Below are 21,654 nucleotides of genomic sequence, written 5' to 3'. Positions count from 1 at the left end.
ATATGTTCGGCGCAGTCAATAGGGCCGCCTCAGTATAACTGTTCGATTATAGAGCTGCATGTTAACTTTTATTATAAATTGCATGATTACCTTCATTATATGTACGCTAAGCATTACTTTTTCTTTAATTTATATAGGAGTATGGTATTACTCGGCTGTCTATCGCATAACACACACTGCTACATAAAATACACTATTTTAACACAAAAAAATCACACTTTACATACACAACACATAACTAAATCGGTTGGTACAAAGGTAACCCGGATCCAAGACTATTTTCACTCATCCATTCACTTCTATTGTTGTCACATGAGTTTCGTGACAACTGTAATAAAACATCATAACTATTACAATAATGGAAAATATTGAATCAATTGGCTTGGATCTGGACTCTTTACAATTAGCAAAAGTGGTCGAATGCAACATTGACGAAATCAAAAACAATATTACACACAACAATAGAACGTTGAATATAATTTCTCAAAATATTCGCAGCAGTAGCTGCAATATGGACGGCTTTACAGCGCTTTTACAAGACTCCCAAATCCCGTGGGACATAATCATCTTATCAGAATGTTGGCTCCCATCTAACAAATATATACACGAACTTGAAAATTACGCATATGCCTCTACTTCTCGAAACAATACACAGAACGAAGGTGTGATAATCTACTACAGAAAATCCCTCAATGTAAAAATAGAAGAACCCCAGATTATAGATGCAAACTGTCTAACACTTAAATTAAGCCAATCAACTTGCATTTTAGGCATATATAGACCACCAGCCGAGAGAGATATCACAAATTTTCTAAACACGCTGGATAATACCCTCTCTAAATTATCAAATTTCCAAAATATTATTCTTTGTGGAGATATTAATATAGATCTAGTCCCAAATAGCTCTAACAATCGCCAAAACGAGTACCTAAACATGCTAGCTAGACACGGAATGCTATCTTGCCATACTGTCCCCACTCATGGGCGCACATGCTACGACCATATGATTACCAAAACGAAATTGGACGCAACTTGTCTCGTTGTGGAGTCAACATTAACCGATCACTATACAGTTTGCTTTAGCTTAAATCTAAAACAAATTCTCCCCCTCCAAAACAAAACTATATTTAAAATTGATTACAGTGTCCTAGACCCATCAATCCAGCAACTTGACTTTAGCCCAGTTCTGGACAGCCCAGACCCGAATACAGCCACCGACGTATTTTTAAAGACAATCAAGGATGTCATTGATAAATGCTCCAAACCTATAAAAAAGTCCAAAAGAAACACTATTTACAAACCTTGGATAACAAAAGGATTACTACGCTGCATCAAAAATAGGGACAACCTACATAAAAAATTCAAGAAGAATCCAGGAAACGACGTTATTACTCTAACATACAAACGATATAGAAATTACTGTACACAAATATTAAAAAATGTTAAAAGAAATTACGAAAAATCACAAATTAATGACTCCAAAAACAATACTAAACATCTCTGGAAAGTAATAAAAGATATAAATGGCATTAAAAGCACTCAGGATCACTCACCAAACCTAGTAAATGAAAAATGCCCAGTTAGCAGTGTCAATAACATAAATACTGTACTAGCAAATGTGGGTAAGAACCTAGCCGACCAGATACCTCCCAGTGACCCTGAGCCTTGCTCATCTAACACAGACATCCCTCTGGCGCCTACGCCACCTCACAGTTTAATGATGGCCCCAGTCTTGGAAGAAGAAGTTCTACAGATCATAACTGGTCTTAAAACTAAATGTGCGGTTGGACTAGATCACATATCAAGTCAGATAGTAAAGAGGTATGCTATTGTACTGGTCAAACCTATAACCCACATTTGTAACCTGGCAATAGAAAAGGGCATCTTTCCAACGGCTTTTAAAAAAGCGCTTATCAAACCGATCCATAAGAATGGTGACAAAAATAATATTGATAACTATAGACCAATCTCTATTCTACCAACTTTGTCTAAGATCCTAGAGCGTATCATGAACAACCGTCTGGTCAAATTTCTAGAGCAAAACGAACTCCTATCCTCACGTCAGTACGGTTTTCGAGCAGGCAGGTCTACCAGCGATGCAGTGCAAGAGCTGATACACTCTATTATTTCCTCGTTAGATAAAAGGAAGAAATGTCTAGTCATATTCCTCGACCTGAAAAAGGCATTTGATACAGTCTCCATCCCTCGACTATTAATTAAACTTGAAAATATAGGAGTCAGAGGAGTGGTTCTTGCACTTTTCAGAGATTTCCTAACCCACAGAACACAGCGTACCAAAATAGGAGAGTGGACGAGTGAGGAAGCAGACATCACATGTGGCGTGCCACAGGGCAGCTGTGTCTCTCCCACCCTATTCTTGGTATACATTGATAGCCTGTGCCGACTTCAAATGGAAAATGGAAGAGCCATTACCTTTGCTGACGATACCGCTCTCTTCTTTAGTAGCGATAGATGGGAGGATACTTTTCGAGCGGCTCAAAAGGGTCTACAACTAACTAGCAAGTGGCTTACCACCAACATACTGACGCTAAATACTAACAAAACTAAATATATAACCTTTGCGCTTAAATCTAACCTAATTCCGATTACCACCCTTTCACTAACTGCACACTTGTGTAACCAAAGTACCAAAAATTGTACCTGCCCACAGCTCGAAAGAGTGGATAAGCTTAAATATCTAGGAGTCGTTATAGACCAAACACTCTCATTTAGACCTCATTTAGATTCCCTCTCTACCCGACTACGCAAACTTATCTACATCTTCAGATCACTTCGACACATCTCGGACAAAAAAGTTTTGAAAATGGTTTATAACGCACTGTGCCAGTCGCTTGTAAACTATTGCATCATCTCTTGGGGCGGGGTCGCCCAAACAAACCTACTAGTAGTTGAAAGAGCTCAAAGAGCCATTCTCAAAGTAGCGGCGGGACTCCCTTTTAGGTACCCGACGGTCGAGTTATATAAACACTGGGACGTACTTACTGTCAGACAGTCTTTCATACTGTACACTTCACTCAGACAACACTCCCAGCTCACATATGACCCGAACAAGTATAGAGGTAGGCGGACTACACCATCAGTTTGCCAAATCCCCCCCCTCAACACCGCTACTGCAAACTCTTTTTTCTGCTACCTAGGGCCATTCATCTATAATAAACTAAATAAATTAATAAACATATACCCCCTTCACAAATATAGTTGTAAAAAAGCTATAGTAGCTTACCTCAAAAAACTGGACTACAATGAGACAGAAACTTTTCTTCATCCAATCAGCTAAATCTAAACTAAAATTTAATTCACTTTGCAACTAACCTACCTCCCCATACCTATATTTTACCGTCTAAATCTACTCACCACTCAAATGCTATCTCCGACCGAAATAATACCTTCTACCATACACAATACCCACAATACACTCACACACCCATAAACACCTCTCACACACTCAACTACAACTTGACAGCCTATATACATTTAAATACTATGTAAATACTCCTAGGAATAAAATAGGATTATTTAGCTTGTTAGTTTATAATAAACAACACGTATTGAAACAATACACGACATCAAGTATGCCGAGGGCGGGGGCCTAGTTACCTGTAGCACAGGTCCTTAGGGACCAATTTCAGGAACTAGGCTCTTCACGAGAATACAATGTCAGTATCATATAAGTATATCCCAATAAGTGTTAATTAGTTTGTAAGGACATTTTTTTTGTGAAGAGTAAATAAACGTTTTTTATTATTATTATTATTATTTGTATCTCCTTTTGGGATTCACGGCACATAGTCCGGTCCTTTGAGAGGCTTGCGTGGGGATATGGATCCAACACGTAGAGGCCCTTTGGAGAATTTTGATGTTGTGTAGGTCTCCCGCCAAGACCCACTCCCGGATATACCAATGAAATGATATGCCCATGAGCAGGTCTCGGCGGGAGTGTGAACTATTGCAGAATAATGGATAGAAGTACTGGTCTATAGAATGAAATTTGGATGGACTGAGAATGGGCTATTGCAAAGAGTGCGGTCACCTGCCATAATCATGATAACTGACTATTCAGTGGCAGGTGGTGACTCGCCGCTCACTAGATGGGCCCCTCAAATCAGTCGCCGTGATTGGCGACAAAGGGGCAACATTGACGTGGGCGGCTAAGGGTGTAGAGAGGTGAGTCTGCGGGGCGCGAAATCGTGGTGATCCAGTCAGACACCCCCGGCGTTATGACATTTTACACTTCCACCCTTCGAGCATATAGCTCTCGCGACTCCACTCTGGCCGGCCGATGAAGGCAAGCCACAGGTAGGGGTCCTGTTACCTCTCGGTTTCCACTCCGACCATGGGGAAGGAAGGCGGAGGTGAGGAACAGGGGCCTCCCCTGGGAGCACTCAGGTCCGTGGGGTCGCTACTCCCCAACAGCTCGCCACAAGCTGCCCTGCGGGCTTATTATTATTATTATTATTAAAAAAAAAAAAAAAAATATAATTTGAAGTCAGTAGCTTACCTAAAGTAGCTTAAGCTTACCCATGGCATGTGGTTGTGGTATGTTGTGGAGTTGATGATGAGGGTGGGACACCAACTGCTGTTGCTCCAGTATCCCCAATCTCACCTGCTGGAGATGTAACGAATATAAATATACAGGGTTACTTGTACCTAACGCATAACCTTCCAAAGGCGCGTAAGGTACATATAGAGACTAACATCTTTTGTTCTACGACTTTTGTCTAATACAATAGAATTAACTTAAGATCTTAAGTCAACTGTAACCAACCAGCACGCAGCCGCGCAAATATTAATAATAAATAATACATTAATTTAAAACAATAGTATAGCAATAAAATATGTATATAAGTTCAATGTCCTTTTTTTAGTTTTAATGTCGTTTCTATAAAACGTTAACTCTATGTTCAATTCCGCTACATAACGCTGCTGTACTGTCTCGTGTTGCTCGGCTATTACATAGAGTTAAGATGTGTACAATCGCAAATTAGATTGTATTTTTATATGAACAAAAAAAAAACGACGAATAACGAAAAATCGAAGAATAAGTTGCTTGTTTTGATGTACCCAAGTAGTGTTTAGGAGGTTTTGCGTTTGATACCAGTAACCCTGTATATATGTTGCAATCAAAACTCCTATCCGGACGAAATCGGTCAAAAGTACTTTTGACTGAGGTAGATTAAGTGGTTATGACCGGATAAAAGTTTTTACTGAAACATATATAAGTGATATATTGAATAAAACAGTATAATACGAACCATCGTCTGAATGAAACTTTCAGTTTTACATGGCGACCCTGGCTGGATGTATCTCACCAGTATAAACAAAACAAAAAAGAATGTGGAGTACACAAAACAAAAAAGTATAAAAAACAAAAAAGAATGTAGATACCTACATACTATACATCGTCATAACACGAAATCAGATGAAACAATTCGGTCGAAAGCTCAGTAAGAGCACAGTCAATTACAGGGGCTCAGGGTTCGATTCCAGATTATTTTTTTTCACCATCTCATTATTATTTTCAACTAATGACCCGTCCCAGCTTCGCACGTGTAAAAACATAACAAATTATAAACTTAAACCTTCCTAAATAATCACACTGCCTATTGGCGAAAACCGCATGAAAATCCAATCAGTTTTTCAAGTTCATCGCGAACAGACAGACAGACAAACGCGGCAGTGGACTATATTACACCAATTACGTCGGGTTCACCACTATGTAGGAGCTTGGTTAAATAAATGATTGGTAAGTGAATGCGTTATAAGTATTTATTTCCAAAGAGTACCTCTTAATACGTAAGGATATGATAATGTGTACCTGCGTGTGCTGCAGCGGCGGCGACGGGCCGTGCGCCGGCGGCACCGCGCACCGCGTCTGCCCGGGACATTACGTCTTATATAGGTAAACTAGCTGCGCCCCGGGGCTTCGCACCCGTGGGAGTGTAGGGAAAAAAGTTCCCGACCATACGTCATACATAATACATAGATAAATCAGCTGCGACCCGGGGTTACGCTCCCGTGGCAGTTTCGGGAAAAAAGTTCCCTGTGTGTTATTCCCAATAATATCAATTTATATCCTGACGTGAACGGGAATCGAACCCTCCAGTGCAGCAGCAATTTAGATTATTAATTTGCATTATTAATTATTTATTTATAATAGGCGGGTAGAAGCGGTGGTGGTGTAATGGTTAAGACGCCCGTCTGTGGATCGAAAGGTCCCTGGTTCGAATCCTACTCGTGCCACATGAATTTGTATACCAGTCTGGCTCATGTATAGTAGTTTTTATCGACCACCACTTGCTTCCGGTGAAGGAAAACATCGTGAGGAAACCTGAACACTGGTTGATTATTAACTGGTGTGCGAAATGGAGAAGGCAATGACAAACCACCCCATTAATAATGCCAAGAAAGTTGTTACGTGTGTTTCATTCCACGTAATGACCACGACCCTCAGCCATGAGGAATACGACTATGAAGAGAGGGAATCGTCGACTCTAACTTTTTATATGTTCTCGGATTAAAACGTTCATTTTATATGCATCAATGGTTACATTGTACTTTCAAGTAGTTCCATCTAAAGTTATAGTACAACTAGCTGGACTAACCCCTTTTTTGCCCGTTATCGTAATATTATTCCCAATGAGGGTTGACATCAGGCATGCAGCATTGTAGAATCACAGCGGCATCAACAAAATTTCAATTTGTTTCAAATTGCCGTGCGGTTGTCGATGCGTCACAACGGCGCACTGTGATTGGTTAGCTGCGTCTCACCGTGAATCGACTCGATGTTCAGGTGTAAATAGCAAATTAGAACAAAGCACAGTTTAAATTTTGTGTAAATCCTTTTTAGGGCGTTTTATGTTATTTACGAATTATTTGTATGTCAGTTTTAGACTCATTGAAAGTGAATTATTGTATTCTTTACGAGTCAAACATTATCTTCAAAATTTCCAACTTACAGGGCATATATTTCCGAAGTTATGCAAAAACTTATAGGACATATTATCATGTATTTCCGAAATTATGCGAAAACAAGTTTCACGATTTCGACATTGCTTCAACTTATCATCAAAAATGAAACTAGTACTTCAAAAATTTTGAATTTGAATAACAGTGTGAGAGTGAGTGACAGAGAGTGACAACACTGACCTGGTGTAAAAGCTGTTGCGGGTGCATCTGAGGCACAGGGCTGCCCTGGTGTTGTGAACCGCTTTGGGAATTGGCCGGGTACTCTGGAATTAAAATAGATAAATAAATAACTGACTTTATTTAACACACTTTATACAAAACCGTAGATCCATACCGATTTTGCTCAGGTAAAACCATAAAAAATTAGCCTATGTTACTTAAGAAGGTTTCGTCTATCTCTGAGCTAAATTTAATCAAAATCTGTCCACTAGTTTTTGAGTTTACTCATTACAAACAAAAAAAATATACAAATATGTTCTTAATATTACTTTGGATTTAAATACCTATAAGCACTTTATGTACCCAGCCAAATAGACGACTCTCACCATTATATCTGATCTGTTGTTGTTGCTGCGGCTGTTGTGTTTGTTGTTCAGGGGAAAAGGAGTGTCATATTGGGTTATATAACTACCTATATGCATTTAATTTACCCAGCCAAATAGCCAATTCTCACCATTATATCTGATCTGTTGTTGTTGCTGCGGCTGTTGTGTTTGTTGTTCAGGGGAAAAGGAGTGTCATATTTGGTTATATAACTATCTATATGCATTTAATTTACCCAGCCAAATAGCCGACTCTCACCATTATATCTGATCTGTTGTTGTTGCTGCGGCTGTTGTGTTTGTTGTTCAGGGGAAAAGGAGTGTCATATTTGGTTATATAACTATCTATATGCATTTAATTTACCCAGCCAAATAGCCGACTCTCACCATTATATCTGATCTGTTGTTGTTGCTGCGGCTGTTGTGTTTGTTGTTCAGGGGAAAAGGAGTGTCATATTTGGTTATATAACTATCTATATGCATTTAATTTACCCAGCCAAATAGCCGACTCTCACCATTATATCTGATCTGTTGTTGTTGCTGCGGCTGTTGTGTTTGTTGCGTTTGTGCTGGGACCTGCTGTTGCTGTTGTTGTTGCTGTTGCTGTTGTTGCTGTTGTGGGGAGTACGTCTCGGCGAGCGGCCGCTGGCGGAGACTGCTGTAACGTTTGCTGCCTCCGCGGGGCTCCGGTCCTGGTTTAATAATAGATTAATAATAAAAAAACGACGTCAAATTACATTCCTGACTGTCACACCCAGTGCCACACACGACGACCTCGATGGCGAAGTGGTAAAGTGCTTACCTCTGAACCGAGAGGTCCCGGGTTCGATCCCCGGTCGGGTCATGATGGAAAATGATCTTTTTCTGAATGGCCCGGGTCTTGGATGTTTATCTATATATGTATTTGTTATAAAATAGAGTATCGTTGAGTTAGTATCCCATAACACAAGTCTCGAACTTACTTTGGGTGCTTAGCTCAATCTGTGTGATTTGTCCTAATATATTCAAAAAATAAAAACGCCCGATGGGTTTGAGTTAAATATTCTTTAAATTTTAAAGATTTTTTTTTCCTAGCTATATAAGTCCCACTGCTGGGCAAAAGCCTCCCCTAACTACCTCCACTTTATATGGCTATAATTTTACGACCGATCAACTGACTTACTTCTACCCTCTGAGATTGCCTATCTGTCACAGTCGTTCTAATTCCTTAGTCGCCTCGTACGACATCCAGTATAGTTCAGAGTGATCCTATTCTAAGGCGGGAACCACACATCAAATGGTACTTACCTGAAGCTGGCTGTTGGTTATTCTGTGTTGTAGGCTTCTGCTGTGCTGTTTGAGGAGGGGACTTGTTGGTGTTACTCTGCGATTGGGGCTGCTGCAATATAATAGTAATTATAGTACGAGCAGCAAAAAGCGTTGGTGGTGTAATGGTTAAGACGCCCGCCTGTGGATCGTAATGTCTCAGGTTCGTATCCTACTCATACCATATGAGTTTGTATACCAATCTGACTCATATATAGTAGTTTTCATAGACGACCACTTGCTTCCGGTGAAGGAAAACATCGTGAGGAAACCAGCACACTGGTTGACGTAGTTTATGTCACTAGTGTGTATGCGACTACCTGCCACTAGATGGCGGTAAATAGTCGTAAAAGTCATGTCAGATGCCTTTAGGCGACTTGAATAAAATCTGACACCAGTGTTAGCAATAACACACTCGATATGATGATGAGCGGCCAAATGTTGAGGATCAAAACGATGATAAAGCAGACTATGTATTTACAATAGATCCATACGTTATTAACAATTTCGTTAAATACAACTTATACATAACTTGAGTCATCATTATGATAGCAAGATGAAGCTATACATTCGAAATGAGAGCGACAGAGACAAATATATTATTTTCATTCTCTTTGAGATCTGTCGTAGGACCCGAGTTATATTTTACAATGTACAGTAAATAATATTATGTTAAATAAAATAACTTAATACTATGTAATTATTAACACGCGGATATTTTATACATGTTTAATTGCGGTCTATTGAGGGTGTATGTTGAGGCCGTTGACGTAATCGAGAACACGTCTCAGTTTCATTTATAAATCAATAGCTACGCCCGCGTGAATTTGCAACGGTAACAGTATTTTTCCGGGATAAAAAGCGACCCTATGTCCTTCTCCTTACTTCAAACTATATGTATGCGAAATTTTCAAGACTTTCACATTTATAATAAACTTTCGCATTTATAATATTTGGAATACTTAGGATTGTTTATTTCGGACAGAGTCCATAATGAATCTCATTCATCTTCGCACATTCCCAGCTGCGTAAAAAAAACCTTAAAATATTAAAGTTACGGCTGTGATTTCACAATTGGCCGTTTGACTGACGTCAATCCTGCGTGGGAATGCCGTTGTTGCCTATCAGCTGCAGCGGCTATGTGTCCATTAGTCACCTTGTAAGATATGAAGTGGTATTATTTTAAGGCGGCACCACACGTCACATTTTTGCATTTATAGCAGTAGCAGGATAACTGGCGGAGGATTAGCGACCTTGAGACTGCATCCTACAATATACAAATATAAAGTATTTACCTGAGGTCTGGGCGCGGGTTTGTTCAGTTCGGTGGGCACGGGCCTCTGCTGCGCCACCGAGTTCACCTTCCTCTGACCTTGACCTTGACTAACAATAAACACTAGTTATAACAAATATTAGATATACATTATATATAGGTATAATAATCTTGTTTTTGACCGTTTTCTCATTCATGTGGAGTCGGCACAGTAGGTTAACTCCTAATTTTACTTATTGTTCCAAATAAAAACATATATATAACGAAGCGAACTTAGGATGCACATCGACATACAATTGTTCTAAACCGGATTGTCGGTTGTTTTCCTTCGCATCAAATATTTCAAAAATATTGAAAATGCCACAAAAATAACTTTACTAAAAATAACTTACTTTAAATACGTTATTAATGTTCCGCACGGAAGATTCAAAAACAAATATCTTTGAAAAAATAAAACAATGTGTTATGGATGGTCTATCGACCAAACACGATCAAATTCCTGTCGAGTGTCACTCACCTATTATTGAAAACTGTAGCAGTTATCGTGAGGTTTTCAATCGGTGGTAACTTCTCTCGGTGCGGTTGCTTCGGCGACGGCTTGTTGGAGTTATTACTCACCACCCTGGCACAGTGATAGTACATTATGATACTAGATATGACGACCTCGGTGGCGCAGTGGTAAGGTGCTTGCCACTGAACCAAGAGGTCCCGGGTTCGATCCCCGGTCGGCTCATGATGGAAAATAATCTTTTTCTGATTGGCCCGGTTCTTGGATGTTTATCTATATATTTGTTATAAAATATAGTATCGTTGAGTTAGTATCCCATAACACAAGTCTCGAACTTACTTTGGGGCGAACTCTGTGTGATTTGTCCTAATATATTTATTTATTTAAGGGTGCTGTGCTGATAATTTACGGGAGAACTTATTGGACGAGACGAAGAGGACGTAATCTGAAACTGTTCTCCGACAATTGCTTCGTCTACGAACGTTTCGTCGACAGAATGCATCGACATCGGTCGTTTGAACGACAGAACCCTGCGCCGAACGATTCGCCGAAGAATAGAGGAGACACTTTGTTTCTGTTTTGAACTGTTTCAGACTCAGGGGAGTGCGGTAAAATCGCCTAGTTTGTAGTTATAAATGCCCGCGTGTGTATTGATTTATCTCGTGTTGTGTTGTAAACGCACGTTGCTTGTAGTCCTTCTTATGATGTTCAGAGATTTAGGTATAAAAGTGTGACATGCAGACACATTTACTTCATTTACTTTCACATTTTACAATCTATATAAGACCTACACTTGTTAATTGACGTCTTTGGAGAAAAGGCCGCGGTGAAGTGCGTTGCGCCGCTTCTTCTTCACCTGCGCTTTGGAAGTCGGCCGTAGACTTAGTTTTGAATCTCTCATCATCACATAACTCAGCCATTGAGCTGAACCGTCGTATATCAGTACATCGTAAAATCGAAGTGTCTTATGTGTAATTTCAAAATAACTGCTAATAACTTTTTTAAATAAATATTGTATCCATTAGCTAAACACTGCTTTTTTTTGTTTTTGTCTGTCTGTCGATATGTCTGACTAAAATAAAAACATTTAATTTTATTTTTAGTTTATAGCTCTTATATTTAGTAAGATTTACCTGTTATTAGTCTTCCGATCGGGTCGTTCGGTCTTAGCTTTGGGCGTCTTGATGGAGGCGTTCCGACGCAACTGTTGGGAGCCGCCGTCGGAGCCGTCGTTAGACGCCGGCTGAGACTTCGAGCGGGGCCGGGGGGTGCGCTTCTGCTTACTGGAAATTATATCCTTCATAGTCCTATTCCACATGGCTGAGGGTCGTGGTCATTACGTGGAATGAATATCATATCATATCATAACCTGTTTTGATATACCTTTTGACTATGTACATTATGTACTTTTATATATTATTAGAAAGAAAAAAAACATTGTAAGAAACAATAAGGGTAAGCCGATCTGGCATGATAGGGACCAACACTGAAACAATGAGTTTCTTTCGGCGTTTCTTCTCAGCAGTGGTCGTTCCGAAATGCCAGTAGTTTGTAGCTTGTGAGAAATAACTATAAATATAAAGATTGACGAGAAAAAGTGCCTGTGAAGGTCTAATTTCTGATTAAATGATTTGAATTTGAATTTGAATTTGAAACACACAGAAAATTTCTTGGCAATATTATTAGAGTGGTTTGCCATTGCCTTCTACATTTCATATACAAGTTAATAATGAATCAGTTGTGCATGTTTCCTCGTGATGTTTTCCTTCACCGGAAACAAGTGGTGGTGGTGTAATGGTTAAAAAGCCCGCCTGTGGATCGAAAGGTCTCAGGTTCGTATCCTCTCTACTCGTGCCATATGACTTTATATACCAATCTGACTCATCTCTCTGTTCATCGATCACCACTTGCTTCCGATGAAGGAAAACATCGTGAGGAAACCAGCACACTGGTGGACAGTTTAGTTCACTAGTGTGTATGCGACTACCTGCCACTAGATGGCGGTAAGTAGTCGTAAAAGTCTTGTCAGATGCCATTAGGCGACTTGAATAAACTCGGACACCAGTGTTAGTAATAACACACTCGATATGATGATGATGGTATACAAACTCATGTGACGCGAGTAGGATTCAAACTTGCAATTCACAGATTTTTACCGGAAATTATATGTATTTTTTTTGTCATGCAAGTTTGACATTATCATCTTCTTCTTTGCGTGTCAATGGCAAATCAACGCTCTATTGGGTGCTAACTAAATATATTCTTGCCAGAACCGAGCCACTTCGACGGCTTTATCGGAAGCTGCCATCAAGTCAACCCGAGTACAGGTGTTTGGACACTCGGGACAGGCGAGGAGATGAGCCATCGATTGAAGGTAGAAGCCACAAGTTCGACATTATGATAGGATCTCTCTCATTCTCACGTGGGCATTCGGGAGATTGACGACAGAGAGAGAGATAATAACTTATGTGAGTGAGAGAGAGACACTAACTTGTTAGCAGCGTTGAGTTCGGGGAAGTCCTCCGGGTTGGGCGGCTTGCGAGGCTGCGCTTGCGCAGCATTCTGACGTCTGTACGCTTCCTCGTCCTCCCATGTACGTGTGTATTTGTTGGGGCCACGGCTGCGGAATTATAGAAAAATATCGATAAATTAAAACTAGTAAAATAACAACATCTATGGCAAAACTAACACTGAAGTCAGAAAAAGTGGAGAAAATATATTTAATAAAGGCTACTACGCAACACATTAAAAAAAGTCCGCAGCGCATTAGCTAAGATGTGCGTTTAACGTATAGAATTGTAGATTCGTTGCGTATACGTGTTTGTATGTGCACTTGTACATGATGGGTGACATGTTGATGACAATTTTTGGGTTTTTTTTTTTAAATGGACTTGCCAACCAACTTTAAATCTTTGTATAATGATCCAGTTGCATTGTTACAGTCTATTCATCTATCACTAGGATCTTAAATTATATCTGTTACCTAGATTAAAAATATTTTCTGTAATTTTCTGACCTTGTCATCCACACTATTATATACATACAATCCTATACGTGCGGCATATACTTATGTGTACATAACAGTACAATATCCTTACATATTATAAAACAAAGTCCACTGCCCCGTCTGTCTGTCTGTTTGCGATAAACTAAAAAATTGATGCATGGATTATCATGCGGTTTTCACCAATAGATAGTGTGATTCCTGAGGAAGGTTTAGGTCTATAATTTATTATGTTTTTACACGTGCAAAGCCGTAACGGGCCGCTAGTGAAATAATAAATATATGCATTTGCTTATATCTACTTATTTTATACTACCAAGCAGGCAAACAGGCATACGGCCGACATGATGGTAAGTGGTCACCGCAGCCTACTTCTGATTCATGCACGAAACATTGTTTCGATAGCATTAAAAAGCATAAATTGCAAGAAACACAACAAACCTACTCCCTGGAAATTAGATGGATGTCGGTATAAAGTCATATAAATCCTGTCAGATGCCTTTAGGCAACTTAAATATAACCTGACTCCAGTGTTAGCAATAATATTCTCGGTAAGAAAGAAGACTTGTCATGCGGTTGACTACAGCATGTAGTTTAAAATAATCAGTGATGAGTTATAATCAAAAGCGTGCCGCAGACACAGAATATTAACATAAATATCGCTTTGGGTGCACAAAGAATGCGCAAGAGAAACCAATCACGCGCGCTAACATGCAATCGTAAAAAACATAATAATTCTGAATGTTTACACCAACCGCCAATGTCGTTGCCTCCATTTTGAGATGCGAGAAAAATCACGAAATAAAACGTTAAAATACTGATGTTATTTTGTTCTTGTAGTGGCGTAGGGTCCCCGCCCTAGAATAGGACCAATCCAAATCCTCCCTAGGATGTCACACGAGGCAAATAAAGGACACAACTTTGGCAGCTCATAGGCAAAAATAACATTCCCAATGAGGGTAGACGTAAAACATTTATAAAACAAATATTATTTACTAGCAAAAATATGAGTTTACATTTTCTTTTACGATGTGATATTAAAAGAAAAACTTAATCCTACATGTTTCACCGTCCACGGGTATGCAAATTTAAATGGAAAGCATGCTATCATGTCACAAAACAAAATCGAATATATAAAAGTAACTAAATCAACAAAATTTTCATCTGAGTCTATCATTAAAAAAATCGTTCAAAATTATAATAACATTTATCAATATCAGTAAGGACCTGAGGTGCTAAATTATAAATTTAAACTCTGATCTTTATATTGTTGTGGTGTGTGGTTATAGCGCCTTTTCTTCTTCACTTGCGATGTATATCATCCTAAACTGAAATGAACCTATCTTCTTAAAAAAATTTACTATTACCTATCAACTGCCAAGCCTCACAATACAGGAGATTATGGGAATGGTCCTAATTTAGGGCGTGACCACACGCCATCATAATGAAATATAAACCATAAAATGAAAACATACTCGCGCATTCGCGATAATCTTCATGTCCGTGAAATAACAAACTCCAGGAGTAAACTGCGCGTGCGCTGGTACGGCCACGTCTTGTGTAGACCGGCTAATTATATAGGGAACACATATCTTTCTACGCCGCTCCGCCTGGCCCTGGCAGAAGGGGGTAAACCTAAGAAATGTTGGCTTGATATCAATGATGATACGTGCCAATGGTCTGACAATAATGGGCACCGACGACCGCGCGAAGTGGAGATGAAAAGGTAGGTAAGCGGACTCCGACGCTTAACGGCTGAGGAAGGTACAGATGAAGAGAGAGATAATGTAAACATACCCATATCTCCTATTACGGCGCGCGTGGGGTGGAGCATCTTCGTTTCTGATGTCGTAGCCGTATATGGCTACCAGTTCGTCGCGGGATTTTGGCATCTGCAAGAAAATATTTAGCAGTTTAATAATTCTGTCGACCGGCGCCTTTCATAATTTGAACTTTATGACACTGTAATTAAAACTCAAAATCAAATCACTAGAATTGTTCTAGAAAGTTCGAAATTGTAAGATTTTGAACTTTACACCTCTGTGACTAAAGTTCAGATCAAACCGAGACTGTGTTCGAAATATCTTCATAGCTATTTTTATTTTGTAACTTACGACGCGGGCGCTAAGACTCAAAATGATTTGAGCAATGTCACCTGTTCGTTTTCATTATATTTGTCGTGGGACCATTTATTGATAATGTCGGACTTCCGCGGAGCCCTGCGGCGCTCTGCCGGCGTCTCGCTCCCTTCTTTCTTCTCCGAAGCGGTTTCTGATGTGGTATTAGCTGATTCTTCACCACTGTTGAAAAGTTATAACGTTAATATTAATGAACAGATAGTTATTGGATCAAAAAGTCTTACTTACATTTATTGGAATTTTATGCCTGTGTTGGATTTCGCTCATAATATTATAGTAAAACATAAAGTAATATTAAGCAAAGGTTGAAAATATAGTTGCCACCCGCACTATACTAAGTACTAAATTTATTATTTGTTTTTTCTTAGATTCCCTGAAAATACTATTATATTTAAATTTATTAATTAATATATGTGTAAGATAATTTTTAATATATATGTATAAGAACTATATTTGTTAATTGACGTCCTTGGAGAAAAGGCTGCGGTGAAGTTTGTAGCGCCGCGTCTTCTTCACCTGCGCTTTGGAAGTCGGCGGTAGACTTAGTTTAAGTAATTTTTTGACGTCAATAAGTGATGTATGTCATCCTAAATTGAATAAAGAATTTTGAATTTGAATTCTTTTATTATATTCCCGAATTATCAGAAAATACTATTATATTTTTAGACAAAAAAGGTACCCCCCTAGTTAAAAAGGTTTTATTAAAAGTTTTTTTTTTTTTCAATCTTCGATTCGATCTTTTATTAAAAGTTTTTTTTTGTTTGGTTAATTATACATAAACTCGATAATATCGATAAGGATACATAAACTCGAGTCCCTAAAATACTCAGTACATATGTATATTACTTTAATTCACAATGAATAAGGAGGTACGAATCAAATAATTGCTTTAAAGCGTGAATCAGTCTAAACTAATCTAAACTAAAGTCACAGTGAACTAGCGTGCAAAGTTTCTCTTGATTTCGGTAACCTTGAGACTGGCTGTTTTTTTTTATACAACCAAACAGGCGAACAAGCTTCTTCATAGTCGTATTCCTCATGACAGAGGGTCGTGGTCACTACATGGAATGAAACACACGTAACAACTTTCTTGGCATCATTCATGGAGTGGTTTGCAATTGCCTTCTCGATTTCACACACAAGTTAATAATCAACAAGTGTGCAGGTTTTCTCACGATGTTTTTCCTTCGCCGGAAGCAAATGATGGTCTATGAAAACCACTATACATGAGTCAGATTGGTATACAAACTCATGTGGCACTAGTAGGATTCAAACCTGGGACCTTTCGATCCTCAGGCAGGGTTCTTAACCATTACACCACCACCGCTTCTTCGAACAGGCTTGGAGAAACCAGATAGCGCGTGGTCACCGCAACCTATAGACGCCTGGAACATCATGGGTGTCATATATTGGGATGACTTTGTGTCCTAGGGTCTTTTGCCACAATCACACCGCCTCTCTCACCATTCAAACCAGAACACAACAACGCAAGCGCTGCTGTTTGACGGCTTTAATAGATGAGGTTCGAGGTGCCCAATACAGACGGCCTTTGTCTTACTAGCGTGCAAGTTTCTCTTCATTTCCGCAATTACCTTTGAGACTGTCTGTATGTGCGATTATATTACAATTAGCGATTCAATATTTGTTTATGGAGAAGGCAATGGCAAACCATTCCATTAATAGCGCCAAGAAAGACTTTGTGTGTGTTTAATTCCAAATAATGACAATTACCCTCAGCTATGAGGAATACTAATATGAAGAAGATGTGTTTGTATACCTGTTTTGAATAGGACCAGTCCACCATGGTTGTCTTTCGATGCGACTAAGGGACAAATAGGCTTAACAGCTAATAGACAACAAGAGCATTCTCAAAGAGGGTTGTCGTCAGACAGGCGGCCGGTTGTATCTTAGCCAAATCTTTTTTTTTTCGTAAACCCTGGACTTTTGGGCATCACAGATCCGAATGTAACCGGGAGTTGAGAGATCGTCAAAATTATAATTAAGTAAAATAAAAATATTTAAAAAAGACTAATATGGCGAGGGCTACAACTTCGTGTATCTAATTGTTAAGTGTTTTTAGTAAAAAATCTTGTAATAAATGATAAAACGCGACCATTTATTATATAAAGAATTCGTGTGGCGCTAACGTCCTGCGCGCTCGACTGTGAACGTTATCGCAATAGTGAAAGCTGATTGTGGAACAGTTGTATTTTACGTCTTTTAGTCGAAAATAGGTTCATTTGAAGTCTATACTATTATTATAGAGGTAAGCGTTTGTATGTTTGAGGCGGGTAATCTCCGAAACTATTGATATGATTTCAAATATTATTTCACCATTAGAAAGGTACATTATACAAGATTGCTATAAGCTATATTTTATCTCAAATTCGCGCGATATAAGAGCCTTCCAAACTATTCGAAACTATTTGATGACTACATCAAAACAAAAAATTGGCAACTAGCCTATTCTGTTGATGATGAAACCTCACCTGGCTGCAGTTCGATCGTCATGTTCGTAGAAGGTCCCGCGCTTGGGGATATACTGCGGATTGCTTCTATCCTCGTCGTCGTCGACGCGACGTTCCGACTCCTGCAAACATCATTATTACCGTCAGCCATTTTAGGTCTGTTTTCATGACTTTTACGTCGCTACTGTTGAATAAACTAAGGACATCTAGGACAAATCACACAGATTGAGCTAACCCCAAAGTAAGTTCGAGACTTGTGTTATGGGATACTAACACAACGATAAACAACCAGAAAAAGATCATTTTCCACTTTGAATGAATGAATGATTTATTTATGTAAGTAACCTATGAAAAATTTATGACTCATATTTGTAAGTAACACTTATACATATACTATGACCCGACCGGGGATCGAACCCGGGACCTCTCGGTTCAGAGGCAAGCACCAAATTCTCAAAAACTGCAGGTTAACAGTTTTACATTTTTTCAACTTTTTATCATTTTTCACCCTAGATAATGGTCTCATAGCAAAAAATATTTTTTTTCTTTAATTAAAAAAAAATTATAGCATACTGAAAGTTTCAGTTTGGGTTGACAATCACAATTCCATCGCTTCAGTTATACACTAAAAAATACTTTTCTAATTGGTTTTTAAAATTACCTGATCAAGGTAAAAGTCCTATTATTTATAGGTAATTTATTAAGATTCAATTACAAACCATTTCAACAAAATTTTATAAGACTACTAAACATGGTCACATTGGACACAATATTGTTTCAAAGTCAAGATTAAAACTTGTTGATAACAAATAACAATGTAATCATTCACATTGATTTATCAAGTTCCAAATCTACTTCTGGGAATCCCCTTTATTTAAGAACTGTTTTGTTTACACTATACAAGTTTACAGCTAAGTGCTTAGTTGGCATACAGTTAGTTGAAGTGAGTCTCAACATTGTTTTTCCTGATATCAAGAACATACAATTTATTAAGTTAATTGTACCAGAAAGCAATAAAAATATTTTGGTGACAATATAAATTGAATTAGACAATCATTTCTTTTATGCAACAATCACTTCAAATTAATTTAAAAGTTATGATGTAAATCAGCCAGAAACCCAAAGATACTTTTCTTGTTTAACAAATTTATAACTAGCTTTTGCCCATATTTTCCCTATCTTTAATACTTTAAACCCATATTATAGTCATATGGGGGTTGACTTTTGAACAAAAGTAGTCTCTTTTTAAATGTCAGTTTTCAACTGCATGCATACATGATTGGTCCAGCAGTTCAGCCTTGAAAGCGGAATAGGCAGACCGAAAACTGTGTTGAGAAGTAGGAACAACCCTGGGCTAGGGTGCTTATGCTTAGCTTCTCTTTGAAGACTCATCATCATCATATCGAGTCTGTTATTGTTAACACTGATGTCAGATTTTATTCAAGTCGTCTAAAGGCATTTTTACTAATACTTACCACCATCTAGTGGCAGATAGCCACATACACACTAGGGAACAAAACTGTCAACCAGTGTGCAGGTTTCCTCACGATGTTTTCCTTCACCGAAAACAAATTTTTGACGACTAACATGGATCTATGTATTTTAAATCCCAGCTGTTCGACATGTGGTCTAAATTGAAACTGGTGCAAATGTGATATATAGAAATCACATTACAAATGTGGTTCAAAACTAGAGATGATGATTTTTCATCTTTTTTATAATCATTTTTCATCTTTTTTATAATCATAAAGCACAAAACAGTTACAAAAAAAAATATCCCCTTTACATTTAAAATAAAGAGTACTTTTGTTGTATTATAGCAGTAATTGTATGTATTGCAGAATGATTATCAATTTTACTGACCTTTAATGCCATCACTATCGTAAACATTGCATAAATAAAATGCATATGTAATGAAATACCTCAATTCACATGAATAAATTAAAATACAAATACCTATCAGGTGATATGAATGACAGTGATGTATTCTAATACAATAGGAATTATGGACATTACAATATTTTCATTTATTGAAAATCGATTCTCTTTGGTTAACTTCTTTCTTTTTACACCCAAGGAAGAAATGTGATAAGATTAGAGTTTTAACTTATGATTCTGTAAATGGTGCAAGAATTCATCTATCTATCAATTAAAAATACCAAAAAAAAAACTGTGGTCACAGAAGACATTTTGTCATAACTTTTTTTAAACAATTGTGCAAAGAATTATTTGATAAATAGACTGAATTCAGTGTTCTACACTGGACATGACACATTACTAATATTTCCTCATATTTCCACCACTTTTGAGAAAGTCTATTATTTGTAGTCAGAGTATAGCATAAAGATATTACCACAGGTAGGTAGTTATATTGCATGATCTTAGCCAGTTGAATGGCCCAATATCTAATGAAGAATGTAAACAAACAAATATTTACATAGACTAGATTTAACCTTTGTAACACAAAATTATGATGTTTATTATAACTAGGTACCAACATAAATTTAATAATTTAACACAATTTGTGCTTTGTGTGAAGTGAAAATCTTACCTGATTATCTGGATCCCTTTCGGAATGGTCAGAGTCACTCCCTTGAGAGTCATAGTCACTCTCCTGCTGACCAGCATCCTGTAAGCATCCAGCAACTTTTAACAACTGCATATCAAGAATTTTTCACAGAACCCTACCCAGGAATTCAATTTAAATGACGTGGCGATCTAATGTAAGGTCTCAACGGCTTTGAAACGTTTCAGTGAGTGTCCAAACCATGACCTCAATATTTCGAAAAGAAATGGGCATACCGACACGCGATCGCGCGCGGGAGAAAGTACCGACCAACGTACCACTTTTAGCGCCAAAACGAAAGTTCATTATCTTAATGAGCTATTGCAATACGACGTTTGGACGTTAAACTTACGTTTCCAGAGTTACAGTTCTCAACATCCTGAGATGCATCAGAGTATTCGCCGGAATCATCTTGTTCTCTTCTCCTGGCAACGGACGTCATATTAGCGTCCTCTCGAGTTGCTTGTAGTACTTCCAGATTGATAGCTTTAAGTAGATAATTAATTATAAAATTCTTTTTGGCGGCTAATACGCTCGATTCCAATTTGCAATGTGTGAAAATCCCCTCTTTATTACAAGATGAAAGAACGTCAAAACAAGGAATCCGCGGCCATAAAAAAATTTGATAAGTTTTACGCAACGTATCGCACAAGCAAAATTTTTTTTTAACTTCAATAAATTAATAAAAATATAAAATCAAACTCACTTTTTATATTACTATACTATTATGAAAAATTTTTCGAATTCATAAAAACAAAGATTGTACAGGACTGCGTAAAAATTATTCTACGTATTTTGCTATGGGAATGTAGCAAAATTATTTTCCTTCCATCACGTTATTTCTCGCCTTTGCTTGTTTAATG

At 38.1% G+C, this 21,654-nt stretch overlaps 1 protein-coding gene across 5 annotated transcripts in view; it reads right to left on the bottom strand.

Annotated features, from left to right (window-relative positions):
- LOC128679879 (protein CASC3-like) overlaps nt 1-21,412 on the bottom strand; it is a 35,901-nt gene extending 14,489 nt beyond the window's left edge. Inside the window, exons 1-14 of one of the 5 annotated variants that reach the window (XM_053762363.2) lie at nt 21,144-21,412; nt 20,777-20,854; nt 18,247-18,347; nt 15,775-15,919; nt 15,417-15,511; nt 13,107-13,235; nt 11,749-11,898; nt 10,625-10,729; nt 10,130-10,217; nt 8,817-8,907; nt 8,045-8,221; nt 7,168-7,250; nt 5,837-5,893; nt 4,540-4,627 (exon numbers count right to left, since the gene is read on the bottom strand). In XM_053762363.2, the coding sequence (XP_053618338.1) occupies nt 4,540-4,627; nt 5,837-5,893; nt 7,168-7,250; nt 8,045-8,221; nt 8,817-8,907; nt 10,130-10,217; nt 10,625-10,729; nt 11,749-11,898; nt 13,107-13,235; nt 15,417-15,511; nt 15,775-15,919; nt 18,247-18,347; nt 20,777-20,854; nt 21,144-21,233 (1,477 nt within the window). In that variant the 5' untranslated portion in view covers nt 21,234-21,412. The remainder of the gene's footprint in view (nt 1-4,539; nt 4,628-5,836; nt 5,894-7,167; nt 7,251-8,044; nt 8,222-8,816; nt 8,908-10,129; nt 10,218-10,624; nt 10,730-11,748; nt 11,899-13,106; nt 13,236-15,416; nt 15,512-15,774; nt 15,920-18,246; nt 18,348-20,776; nt 20,855-21,143) is intronic. The other 4 variants (XM_053762365.2, XM_053762364.2, XM_053762366.2 and 1 more) reach the window with 4 other exon arrangements.
- Between the last annotated feature and the right edge of the window lie 242 nt (nt 21,413-21,654).

This window comes from Plodia interpunctella, chromosome 22 (assembly GCF_027563975.2).
Source record: "Plodia interpunctella isolate USDA-ARS_2022_Savannah chromosome 22, ilPloInte3.2, whole genome shotgun sequence".
NCBI classification, from domain to species: domain Eukaryota; kingdom Metazoa; phylum Arthropoda; class Insecta; order Lepidoptera; family Pyralidae; genus Plodia; species Plodia interpunctella.
The sequence above is the reverse complement of the archived record's forward strand: the minus strand, read 5'-3'. Positions and strand labels throughout refer to the sequence as shown.